This window comes from Ursus arctos, unplaced genomic scaffold, assembly GCF_023065955.2.
Source record: "Ursus arctos isolate Adak ecotype North America unplaced genomic scaffold, UrsArc2.0 scaffold_22, whole genome shotgun sequence".
In the NCBI taxonomy this organism is placed as follows: domain Eukaryota; kingdom Metazoa; phylum Chordata; class Mammalia; order Carnivora; family Ursidae; genus Ursus; species Ursus arctos.
This window is the reverse complement of record NW_026622897.1, coordinates 60,423,593-60,435,868: the sequence shown is the minus strand read 5'-3', so window position 1 is coordinate 60,435,868 and position 12,276 is coordinate 60,423,593. Positions and strand designations below refer to the sequence as shown.

Genomic DNA, 12,276 nt, shown 5'->3' with positions numbered 1-12,276 from the left:
GCATGAGGGCTTGATCTGCGTGGTACACTTAAGACTGAATAATCTGACCTTTCCACGTGGTGGCGAGATAGAATGGAAACAACATGGGCTTGAGGATCAGGTGCACTGGGCATAAGTCTTAGTTCAGCCTCTTGCCAGCTGGAGAACCTTGGGAAAAGTCACTTCTCCTGAGTCATTTTCCTCCTCGGTGGGGACTTGATAGATGATGATTTCCAACCCTCCTTCCCCATGTAACCCCACTCCTCGGGTCTAGCCAAACCAAACCACCGGCTCTTGTCCACATAGGCCCTTTAATTTACTGTCCCTATGCCTTTCTTTGTCCACTGCTGTCCCCTCTGCTAGAAATGCCCTGGACCCAGAGAAACGGGTGTCTCTGGTCCTTGTGTTTCCTTCAAGACACATCTCAAATGCCAGCTCCTCAGCAAGCCAAGTGCCCCAACCTCTCCCTTCTCTGAATTTCACCGCTCTGTGGTTAGTATTGCCTATTTTGAGGAAGGGGTACACTCCTTAAGTTCGATCCAAGCCGGGGTATGTCTTACTCATTTCTGGTGCCCACCATCACGTCCTCAGCACAGAGGACGGTCAAAAATCATCCGGTGACTGACGTAATAAATGAGGTCACGAGCCCACTGGCACCAGAGCACTCGGAATTAGGCTCTAACTCTGTTGCTAAAAGGGGGAGTTGTCCTAAATCCAGTGGGCCGGTTCTGACTTGAGGGCTTCCATGGCCTCCCTCCCTGCCACTCCAGCCAGGATAGTGCCCCTCAGGCATCCACGTTGCTTAACCACAGCACTCTCCATCCGCCACCCATGTACCCCACCCAAAACCTCAGCCTACTTGAAAAAGGCCCCCGCTGCCCGCTGCCCGCAGCCCTTCCCCGGCAAATCTAGGGGCTGGAAGCTGGCTCGTGGCCCAGGCTGCAGACAGACAGTCAGACTTCCCAGTGTCGTACCCACGGCCTTCCTGGATGGCTCCCTCCTATATCCACCATCCCCTCTTTGATGCTGCGATCCCAGGGCCTCAGACCACTTGGCCCTATTCTTCAAACACCAGGATGCTGTGTTCTTGAAATCTTCAAGGGGGGGCCATGATCCGTAAGAGCCTTCAAGCCCCCGGTCGGTGGCAGAGCCCAGGTAGGCACAGCAGAGAATATAAAGAGTACAATCTCTTCGGGATCATAGGCCTCTGAGTTTCAGGCCACAAAGCCACTTCCTCAGAGCCTGTCCTCTCTCCCAACCGTTATGGAGCAGGACTTCAGCCTGTGACTTGGGACAGAGAAGCTCCTACCCAGCTTTGGGACCACCCTTCCCAGCCTCCTCCCTTCATTCCACCTGGAAGCCAACCATCTCTACAACCCTGCCGCACTTTCAGTTAGAGCTCTCAGCAAATCCTGCCTCCCCTGCGATTGCACAAACCTCTCTCTAGTGAATACCGCTTGGACAACGCGCTCTTCAGGCAGACCACAACACAGGCTCTGAGCCCGCCGCCTCACCCTCGGGGTAAGCTTGAGTTGGCAGAGGTTCTCACATCACAGAATTTCTTACACTGAAATGAAATCTGCCTCCTCTTTAATTCCCTCTCCCGTCCCCACCATGGCCCTGCAACTCTACCCTCTGAGGAACATGGAACAAGATGGCTCCCTCCCCAACCTGAAAATCACCATCACAGCCCCAGTGCCTTCCTGTCTGTCCTTGGGTCCTTTCAAAGGCTGCTGGGCACAGACTCCAGCTTTGCAGCACTAAGCATCCCTCCCTCTTCCGCCTGCTCCCAGAGTGCAGTGGGTCCACTCTTGGCCAGTGCAGAAGAAAGAGGGGTGATCTTCTAGCAAGGTCTAAGGCCAGGACTGCTATTAATTCAACTAGGCTGAGGCAAGTTATATGGGCTTTTCTACATGGTCAGGTAGGAAACCCTCAGCATTGGTTTTTGGAGCCTACGGGACAGGACTTTGCACTCCCCCCACCTCCCAACATCTCATCAAGCTGCTTGGGGTTCTCAGCTCTCTCTGCCGCCTTTGTGCTGTACTTTGGTGACCAGCCATCTGAAACCGGGCTACTTCCCACCGGCCATGCACTTCTGCCTCTTGGACTTCCTGCTCACCTTCACCGTGGCTGTCCTTTCTTGTCACCCCTGGAGGCCTGGAGAATACCCGACCCCCGAGATTTCAGAAAAAGCCCTCCAGATGATTAAGTCACTCTTCTTGACAAAACAGTAATAATCCCACTTGCTGACTCCTTAGGACACACCAAGCACCGCGATCAACACTCTATGCACATCATCTCATTGAATCTTCACCAGAACCAAATGGAACAGGTTTATTATTGTTCCCACTGAACAGATGAGGAACTTAAAGCTCAGAGTAGCAAGAGCAAACCCATGTAGAGGGGGCTTGAGAGGGAGGCCGTCTGGTTCAAAGTCCATTCGCTTGGGAAAGCAGGGTCCTCAGAGACAGGGAGACTAGAACCTCATGGTGGAGGAAAGCTGTGGCCTGCCACGCTGGCGGGGTGGGGTGGGGGGTGGGGGCGGGGGGCAGGAGTCTGTGCCCTCATCTCCAGAAGCAGGACAGTCATCCCTGCCTGAGGCACTGTGCAGCTAGCTCCAGGGAGCTGGCACGGCCAAAACCTAGACGGACACACAGGGGTGTTGTTCTTACCGGGTGAGTGCACTACATCGAAGCACCAGATGTCTTGGCTGGTCACAGGAAGAGCTTATGTAATAAAACTTTTTCATGACATCCCGTCAAGGTCAGGTGTCAGAGCCGAGAACGATTCCTTTGCTTTGGTAAAATGTTGAATTAAAAGAATCTGCCTTTCCTGCCCAAATTCAAGTTCTAACTTCTCCCCTCCCCCCTACGGCGGCCCTCTCTCCCTGATCCCCCCCAATTTCCTGCCCTGGTTGCTTAATGAATCTGGAGTTCGATACCCCATACCTCTGGTACGCCCAAGACAGCCCTGTCACCCCAGGATCCCACCCAGCTCAGCATCTGTCTGCCTCCTTTCACTCTCAAAAGTATCCCAATTTGGACAATAAATTAAATCTAATACGTGGGGTCTTTTTTAAAAAAATCACTTGAGTTCTCTGGCACATTTCCCTCCCTCAAGATGGGAATATCACCCACCTCGTGAGACAAGCCCTTTGTAAAACCCACCAAAGCGAGACGCCCCCCATCCTGCCTCTGGAGGCAGCTTTCCGGGGGCCCAGTCTACCCACACCTCTGTCGCCTTCATGAAGAAGTGGTGTCCAGCTAGCTAATTGTACCAAAACCTCCAAGTCAGGGGAGACGAGGCCTGGTGTGGGGGCAGGAAGTACTGTCCCTGAAGAAAGAGCAGGTGCCACGTGCGTGTGTAGGAAAGAAAAGTGGCTCATTTTTGGTGCTCTGGCCTGAGCTGCGGTTCAGCCCTTTTCCCCAATTCCGACAACAGGCCTCTTGGCTCCTACACAACCACCCCACCCTCCCTCCGTTCCTTCCTTCCTTCCTACTTTCTCCTTCCATCTCTCTCTCTCTCTCTCTCTCTCTCTCTCTCATACACACACACACACTCACACGCACGGTCTGCTAACCTCAGGAGTTCCTTTTGGCAGGGCCTTCTGGGCTTTTCTGCCAGAAGCAGGTTGCAGAAGTTTGCGAAGACCTCTCGGGATACCAGTGCAGTCACAGGAGCGGCCCTCCCAGGCACAGCGGTCCCTGCCCAGCCGAGGCCCAGCTCCATGTGACTGGTACATTCCAACCGTGCACACAAGTCACTGTGGCTTGATGTGCTCGCCCGAGAGTCAGGGCAGGAGTTCTGACTGCCCACTGAGCACACTCCCGGCAACCAGCAAGCACTGGCTCACCCTAAACAGGCAAAGAGCAAGCCCGGGGCTTGGCTCCACCAACCTTCCCTCTGCCTCTCTCACCAGGAGGAAACAGATGTACCCAAAGCAGAGCTGCCACCTGGGACCAGCTCAGCAGCTACAGGTGGGGGAGAGCCCAGGCTACTCGATTCCCCGCAGTCTCACCTGGGTTCACAAGCTGTTCCTGGAGATTTGTCAGAAGGCCCTCCACCCACTCACCGCTGCATTAGTCATTCCTGAGACACGGACAACCCAAAGCTCCAGTCTGCCATCTCTACATGGCCTTGATTCTTTACCATGAACGAGCAGGCTCTGCACACATTTTTAGATCAGTAAAAGTAAATAAATAAAAAATAAATAGCCGCAAAACCAAAAACTCAAGACAAGATAAGGCAGAAACTTCCCAGATCCAGCTGCATAGTTCCAAAGAGCCACGAGGCTTGACAAGTTTTCCCTCTAGGTTGAATCCCAGCATTCCTTGTATTTGTTTTCCTTTGGCAATTACCACGCACCAGGCAATAATCTAAATGTTTCACATGCATTAACCCAGCTCGGCCTCAGCAAACTAAGGGGACCACTGTGCCATGGCAAGGGCAGGACCTGCCCTGGGAGGCTGGAGGCGAAGGAGCGCGGCGAGGCAGAAAGGTGTGGAAGGGAGAGGTGAGGAGGAGAGGAAATCCAGCCTCAGGGCCGCTGAGTCTCCAGGCAGCAGTGCAGATTCTAGATAAGGTCCTCTCTCCTCACCGACAGCTAAGGCCCTCCCCCAGCCATCTGGATCCCTGATACTGGCCCTACGCACAGGTCGCCCACCACCCCCACTCCAACACTACACAGGCAACTTCTTCTGACTGATTGGATGGGTCCCTAAAGTTTGCCAGGGGGAGAAAGTGTTTGGGTCTTAGAATACATGTTTCTGGAGAACTGAGAAAGGGGTGGTTGTATTCCCAGGAAAACATTTAACACACATATAGCCACACAGCACTAACAAGTGTGAGTGTCCGTACCATAAAGCACTCCCTGCTTCCCATCAGCCCACATACGGCTAGGCCACAGAACAGAAAGGAGAACTCAGGAGGCTTCACACCCACATTGGCATTGGCTCCCAGCAGACACTTCCCTTCTGAGTCCTTGACCTACAAGATTCCAGTCGTAGCTGTTCTGCAGATTGAATTCACCCCAAACCTGGTCTCTTTCCCACTTTTCACTGCCTAATGGAATCTCCATCTGGACCTTCTGGCAGCACTTCTCTGGCCAACTCATGGTGCTCCAAAGGACAGAGCCCTAGGCCAGAGGGCCAGGAGGCCTGGGTTCTACCACCACTGGCAGGTGACCCTAGTCAGGTTCCTTTGGGTAGCTTCACCGTGTGTGTGTGTGTGTGTGTGTGTGTGTGTGTGTGTACCCAAGGCTCTCTTCTGATTCCAAAATGATCAACCATCCTCACTTCCCTTCCCCCTTCCAAGAATCTCCTCCATGCTCTCATGCTGACTATGCCTCATTCTGCTCGCAGCACACTAGCACAAAGTGTCAGTGTCCCACTCGTTGCCTTTCCCTCTCCCCCAAATCCGGTCAGTCACCCAATCCCGCAGGACTTCTTGGCAAGACCACTCACTCCCCCTCCAGCTCTACTGCCACTGCCTTGACTTACATTCTAAGCTACCTCAATGGGTTATCCCAACAGCACATTCTCACGGGAGGTTGCTTTCTGTCCCTCCATGGGGCCCTGGATCAACCTGAAAGCAGAGATTTCACCCTGTCTTTTCCACACTGAAAGACCTTCAATGTCATGGGAATAAAATTTCAATTCTTTAGCCACAGTGTTCGAGGCCTTCCATGACCTCGCCCCAGCCTAAGACTCCAGTCTCGCCTCTCCCAGTGTCCCCTCCCCACCCCACCCTCTGACTCTAGCCATGTGCGCCACTCCTCATTGGGCTTGTCCCAGTCTTTCAGGTTCTGTTCTTGTTTCTTCCCTCATCTCTGATGCAAAACAGCCTACCCCTTTCCCCCTTTACTGGGGCAAACACTGCAAAGACCAGCCAGGTAGGGCCCATGTTTACCACAGCCTCTTCCTGCTCATCTGCTAAGTGTAGGGCTGCGCCCAGAGGCCGATGCAGGCCTGCAGCAGCTCAGGGTCTGGAGCAGGTGTGGACAGAGACATGCAAATGCAGTGCCCAAGTACCATAGCAGAGTTCTCCATTTGACGCTATATGTATACGCCAGAGAGAAGAGTCGAAGTGATTTGGAGGTGGAAGGAGGAGAGGGGTTTCAAGGGTTTGATTTGCATCCTTAAGTTTTAGTAAGAGTTCATTCATCTCACAGAGTGGACGAAAGAGCTTTCCAGGAAGAGCAAATGGTGCGTGCAGAGACGGAAAGGCGCATAAGATAGAAACCAGAGAGCTCCTCAGTTTGGGGAACAGTGAGACGCGGCTCTGAGCTACACGACTGCCAGCCTTCGCAGGGCCTTCAGTGCAAACAACGACACTACATCCTAGCACGGAGGCAATCCTATCCCATCTTGTGTAGACCTTCCATCCAAAGATCTATTCCAGGGCCAAGATGTCTGCACCACCCAGAACACGGTCACGAGAGCGTGATGCAGAAGGGTCAGTTCTCTGTGGGCATAAACGTGGATGTGACAGAGGAAATGAAAGCAAGAATTAGAGAGGAGCCCCAAAGTAATAATTACCTAGGAGCACTAAGGAGAAGTCATACGTTTCCTGAAGACACGGCCGAAGAGTTCGCAGCGCCCTGGAAAATCGCAAGGCTGTGAGAAGCTAAACAGACTGGTCTAGGACAGCGTCTCCTGGATTATTTACTGAGTGCGTCAGAGATAAGAACGGACGTCGTGAAGATCCCCAGCGGCGAGTAAGACCTGGCTTTCAGGGTCTAGAAGGGATACAGTCCACCTTTCTGAGACCACCTGTGGGTTCTTGGAACACTGAGACTCAGAGGCGCCATCAAGTGTTGAAACCGAAGAATGATGCCAGGAAACGTAACGTGGAACTGCTCTAGGGAGGAAGCAGGAAAAACAGTGACTCAGGACAACACAAAGCTGCCAAAAGCTGCAGTCTAATTGTGCCCACACCAAGTGCTGAGAGAGTCACAAGTTCCCCCCCACCCCCTGAGGGTCACTGCTAGAATGGGGGTGCACAATCTGGGAATTTAATAAATGTTTAGCTGCCTCTTTCGCTGCATTCATATTAGCTCTTCCTTCTCATATTTTGCAAGAGGGGATCCGCCAGAGGATCTGAAGCAGGGAAGCGTCATGAACTGATTCGTAATTCAGGAAAAAAAAATTTTTTTGATGGCCACGTCAAAACCAACTTCCAAATTTTACATCAAATGTTATAGCCTGAAGGGCACGCCATTCCTCTCCGAAGCTGAATTCTCTCAGAATCGTTTCCCCCTCCTCACTTCTGGAACCTGTCCTGTCCGTCTAAAGACAGATACCAGCACTCCCTGAACCGCTGGCCCATAGATTCGACCTCTCCATAGAGTCTCTCCTACCTGTCCCACTCTTTCAGGCCCAATATAAGGCCTCCCCTCTTCTATCCTGATTGACCTTCAATGTCCTAACTGGCCCCTCAGCCCCAGTGTCTGGCCCCTCGGCTCACTCCTTCCCACAGCACTGCCACCATAGGCTTGAGCAGGCCCCACCTTGGCCTTCATCAGAATCACGGGGGGAACTTGGAAACACCATCCCAGACCCACTTCATCCCAAATAGTTTTAAAATTCCGAGGTTTGCAAACTATGGCCCTTAATCCTTGCCAAAGAGAGGGAAGGGCACCACCCTAGAACCCGTTAGAAATGCAGGTCAGATCCCACCGCTGACCTAGGAATCAGAATCTGCATTTGAACAAGAACCCCCTTGTGATTCTTAAGCTTGTTAAAGGTTGAGAAGCTCAGCTTTAAGTTGTTGCCTGATCATTCATTCCACAAATATTTGCTGGATTTTTCTCCACATCAGGTTAGGGGTTGGGATGGTCAAGGGCCAAGGTCCCGAACTTTGAGAAGCTCACCGAACCACAGTCAATCCCTTGCTTAAAACCTGGCATTGGCTCCCATGCTTTCCAATTCCAGACTTTTGCACCTGACCTTCATGGCCCACTGGGGCCGTGCTTCATCCTTGTCACCAGCTTTACTGTTTAGCACTCGCCCTGGGAGCCCAGTTAGACGACTTGGCACTTCTCACCGCTAGCTGGTGCTTGCCCGCCTACACAGCTCTCAGCCCAGGCGACGCTCTACCCGCCTCTGCCTGGAGACACCCAGGAGAAATCCTCTGAGATCCATCACACAAGTCATCCGCCTCTTGAAATCATCCCAGATCTTCCCTGCTCAGATGAAAGACAGGAATTCCCACAACTCTTTGCTCTTCCCTCTCTCCTGGCCTTTATCTCATTCTGCTCAGTCTTAAAGCCAACACACCTGCTGTAACTACCCCAGTAGACATCTGTTTGTCTCCTCAGTAGCAATAAGCTAGTAACTGGCACATCATCAAATCTCTATGTAAGAACAATAATAAATGTATTGATAAAATCATGGATGAATGCAGTAAGCGAGAAATTCACTGATCTTTCTCATTTCCCACTTCAAGGTCATTTAAAGATGGATGTAAGCAGAATACTAATGGGCTGCCTCTCAAGCCTAAAAGAGAAATAATCTTAAATATTTTGTGTTTTCTATATTCAAATAATAATTAAAGACTGAACATACTGAAGATGAATTTTGTGCACAGCCAACTACCTTTCTGCAGTTGGGCATTTAACTTCACAAAATGCAACATAAAATTTGGAAACACTTCAGATTTGTATTATAATCAATTAAGGAACTAGGAAAGGAAAGAGACAGATCAAGAGAAAGATAGGAAGTAGACCAAAATATGGAAAGGGGGGCGGATCTATACGACATAACCAGCTGCTCTAAAAGTAAAAATATAACATTCTGGGTTTGTTTTTCAAGAGGATTAAAGACTAGCTGGAATGCCTGTTTCAATTCCCCCGAAAACTTTGGAAATTCTAGCTTTTCAATATATAATCTTATTTTCATTTGAAGAAAACCTGCAGGTCTGGAGTTGGGATGTTACGAGGAAGAGGAGGAGCCCACTTTCAAGGAGAACCTTCCCCATGTGACAGTCTACTGGGACACAGTGGCTTGAGATTTTGTTAGGCATGTTGCGTTTTCGCAATTACAGAGTTGGTCTCAGTCAAGGCGTTGCCTCTGAACACACCCGAACAGAGATGTTTGGGCAAACAGACCCTAAACCGCCCGACCACCGTGGGCTCTTCTAGATTACGCGGGTGCTTCGGTGACATAGGGCACAGAACTCAGGTGACTGACCGTCCTGCGCATCTCCAGGGCCCTGCCGGCACCTGCAGAGGCGCGCGCATAGTCCGTAGATCCCGGGGCAGGGTTGGGTGGAAATTCGGCGCAAATCCACGGGAGTTTTACCCTCCTCCCAGTCTTCTGGCCAGAGAGGAGGAAGAGGGTCTCTGTCCTCGCACCTGGGACACGCTCTGGGGCCCTTCCTGGAACTGACCCTCACTCCTCGGGTGGTTCTTGAATCTGGGGGCTTTCGGTTCCCCAGGCAACGCACCCGCGGGGGCGCCCGGTCCGGAACGCGCAGGGGACCTGGGGAGTGGGGAGAGCCCACTGACCTGGGTGCGGGGCTCCTCTCCGGGCGGCTCAGGTGTGCGGGCCGCTCCCGTGTCCCTCCCACCTCCGAACATGAGAGCCGAGAACCGAGCAGCAGGCCACTGACCCACCGACCAACTGACGGACCAACCAGCGGACCGAGCGGCAGCGGCCGGGTCTGGAGCCCACGTGACGGGGGCGGGACCCACGGGAGGCTCGTCCCGGAGCCCCGGCTTTCTCCCGCCCTCCTTCCCCTGGGACCGCCCCTCAACCCCTCTTCCCTCTCGGGCAGAGCGGCAGTCCGCAGACACCCGTCCGCCGCCAGTTCCCTTTCCTCGGGGACCGGCCTCCTCAACCCCACCGCTTCGAACCTGCCTATGCCCAGTCCGCCCAGCCGCGGCCCCGCCCCCTGGAACGCGCTCAGTGCCCACAAGCCCCGCCTCCCGGGGACCACGCCCCCTGGTAGCCCCGCCCCGCTCCTGTCACCTCCCCCTCCTGCACCCTTCCGGCCCCGGGGAGACCGACGGGCGGGTCCCGGCGCTAGTGCTGCCAGTCCTCCGGGCTTCTCCGGCCCTTCAGCATCATTCCCCGGCCGTAGGAAATGAAAACGAGGAAGCAGAAAAGCAATTTGTAGCGAGAATTGCAAAGAGAGAGAAGCCACAGACGGATCGATTAGAGGCGCACTCAGTGCAGCAACCCTTTGGGTGTTCGGACTCCCCGGACTCGTGCGATGCAGTCCAAATTGAGGTTGGCCCGAGGGCAGCCTCATTCCCGGTCTCTGAACAACCCGTTTGGAAGGCTCTCAGTCACCCTGGATCCTGGGCGCGCTTGAACCCCGCGACCTGGGGTGGAGGTCCCCCTAGTGGTCATCCCCGACCAAAGACACTTGCTCCGGGTCTTGTGAAGGCACAGCTAAGGACACTTCCTTCCCTATGCTCAGCATCAAGGCGGGGTTCCACAGACAGGAGAAAAGCTTTGGCACCTCGGACCACAGGAATGGATTCTAGAATCAGGGCAGGACTGAGTCCAGCACTTCTCCCCAGTGTACGGCCTGAATCCCCTTTGGCTGTACTGCTAGGTTGTTGCCTTGCCTGGGCCTCCCAGGACTGGTTGCTCAGTTCAGCTGATTAAAATCCCTGTGGGCCGCAGATGGCATGGACACCGCAGACTGGCATAGTCCCCAGCGCTGGCAGGAGTCACTACAGCCCGGGCCTCACTTTTAATCTACATTTCTACAAGCTGGACAAACTCCACAAGACACATCTTTTTTCAAATTACCTTGGTGGTCTGAAATTACCAGTGTGCCCAGAAAACTTTTACGTGGGAACAGAACTTAAGCCACCCCGGGGCAAAGAGGAGACTCTGGTCACTGCAGGAACGTGGCCAGACGCAGACGAAAGGCAAAGCCAGCAGAGGAAGGCTGGGGCCCACGGGAGTTGTGTTACAGCAGGACACCCTTCAGTTCTCTTTCACTTCCTTAAAATAGCAGCTAGAGGCTTTTGTAGACCTAGGCTCTCCAGTTCACATGAGTTCATGAGTGTTTCCAAATCCCACATGTTATTGCCCCAGTGGACACACTGCCCTAACCTCAGCCCCTAGAAAATGCTAATTGGCTCTTAGAACCGTACAGCTACTTTTTAAAAACTACCTTAAAAAATGGTGTAAGTCACTGGCCCTCAAGCTTACTCACACTTTGGAACCATTTTGGGGGGAGGGGGCTTAAAATATACTGCTTTCCGGGTCCTACCTCCAGAGGTTCTGGTTTAATGGTCTGGGAGTACGGCCTGGTATCAGGATCTCTAGAAGCTCCTTGGGTGATTCTTACTCACAGTCAAGTTTAAGAACCACTGCTATAGGTCATAGGGACTTGCATCCTAAGATCCGACGAGAGACCCCAGAGCTGAGCAGTTCACCAGAAAGAAGTCATGGGCCCGCGTGCTGTCCTGCCCTGGCTTCCCGGAAACAAAGGGGCCCATTAGCAGGGAAACGATACCTTGACCTAAAAGAGTGATTCTAGCTGCAGGAATTTAAAGCACCCGGGTGGGTTGTTAGCGTCAGGGGCACCCTTCAGAATTGTCAAATCCAGGTGTATCACAGAGGAAAGGCAACCCTCCTCTGGGCCTCTAAAGGAACACTGTGTGCGGGACCCACACATAATTCCACTCGCCGATAATCCCGCTCTACCCTCCTCCTGAGGCAGCCCACGTGCCTTATTCCAGTGAAATCGGTAATGTTATTTTACCCACCGGGTAGATGATGTCTGTAAACCCATGGAGTGGGTACCATCGCCATGTTTATGTATCCATACCTGCCTCCTTCCACAACAGATCGGGGCTCTGTAGCGATTAGAACTGCGGGTAATTGCGCTGTATGCATGGGGTGAGTAATTCCATTCTGCCAAAGATCAACTCAAATGCTCTGGGGGAAAAACATCTCTTCACGGTCCCACCCTGAGCTTGGCAGAGTTGGCAAAGCAGCTGCAAGCACACAAAACAAGCGCTCTCATGTGACTAACCTGGAAAGACAGAGGCCTCAGCACATGACACGGACTGGCACCGCAGCCTGCGCTGGTGACCCACACTGGGCTGAACTGGACAAACACGTGGGAAAGATTTGAAGAAGCCCCTCTGCACAAGCACAGCTGTCCTCTGTCACCTGTGCCACTTGGCACGCCTGCTGTGACAGGGAGTCACTGGCCCGCTACCTGGCTCCCATCCAGATTCCAGAAGCTTTCCCTCCCCCGGGCCTCAGGGTGCTGGCGAGCTTCACAGCGAGTCCAATCACAGGCAGCACTTCCTGCAAGCTTGTCTGCTGA

The 12,276-nt window shown here is 53.0% G+C and overlaps 1 protein-coding gene across 12 annotated transcripts in view; it reads right to left on the bottom strand.

Moving 5' to 3' along the window:
* The window catches only part of PPFIBP2 (PPFIA binding protein 2), a 150,839-nt gene extending 138,603 nt beyond the window's left edge, over positions 1 to 12,236 (bottom strand). For 2 of the 12 annotated variants that reach the window (XM_048217484.2, XM_057316939.1), the window contains exon 1: positions 9,485 to 9,736. In XM_048217484.2, the coding sequence (XP_048073441.1) occupies positions 9,485 to 9,556 (72 nt within the window). In that variant the 5' untranslated portion in view covers positions 9,557 to 9,736. Of the gene's footprint in view, positions 1 to 2,651; positions 2,674 to 3,559; positions 3,650 to 6,515; positions 6,833 to 9,484; positions 9,737 to 11,769; positions 11,789 to 11,976 lie in introns of those variants that run through there. The other 10 variants (XM_044379463.3, XM_057316943.1, XM_057316938.1 and 7 more) reach the window with 10 other exon arrangements.
* Between the last annotated feature and the right edge of the window lie 40 nt (positions 12,237 to 12,276).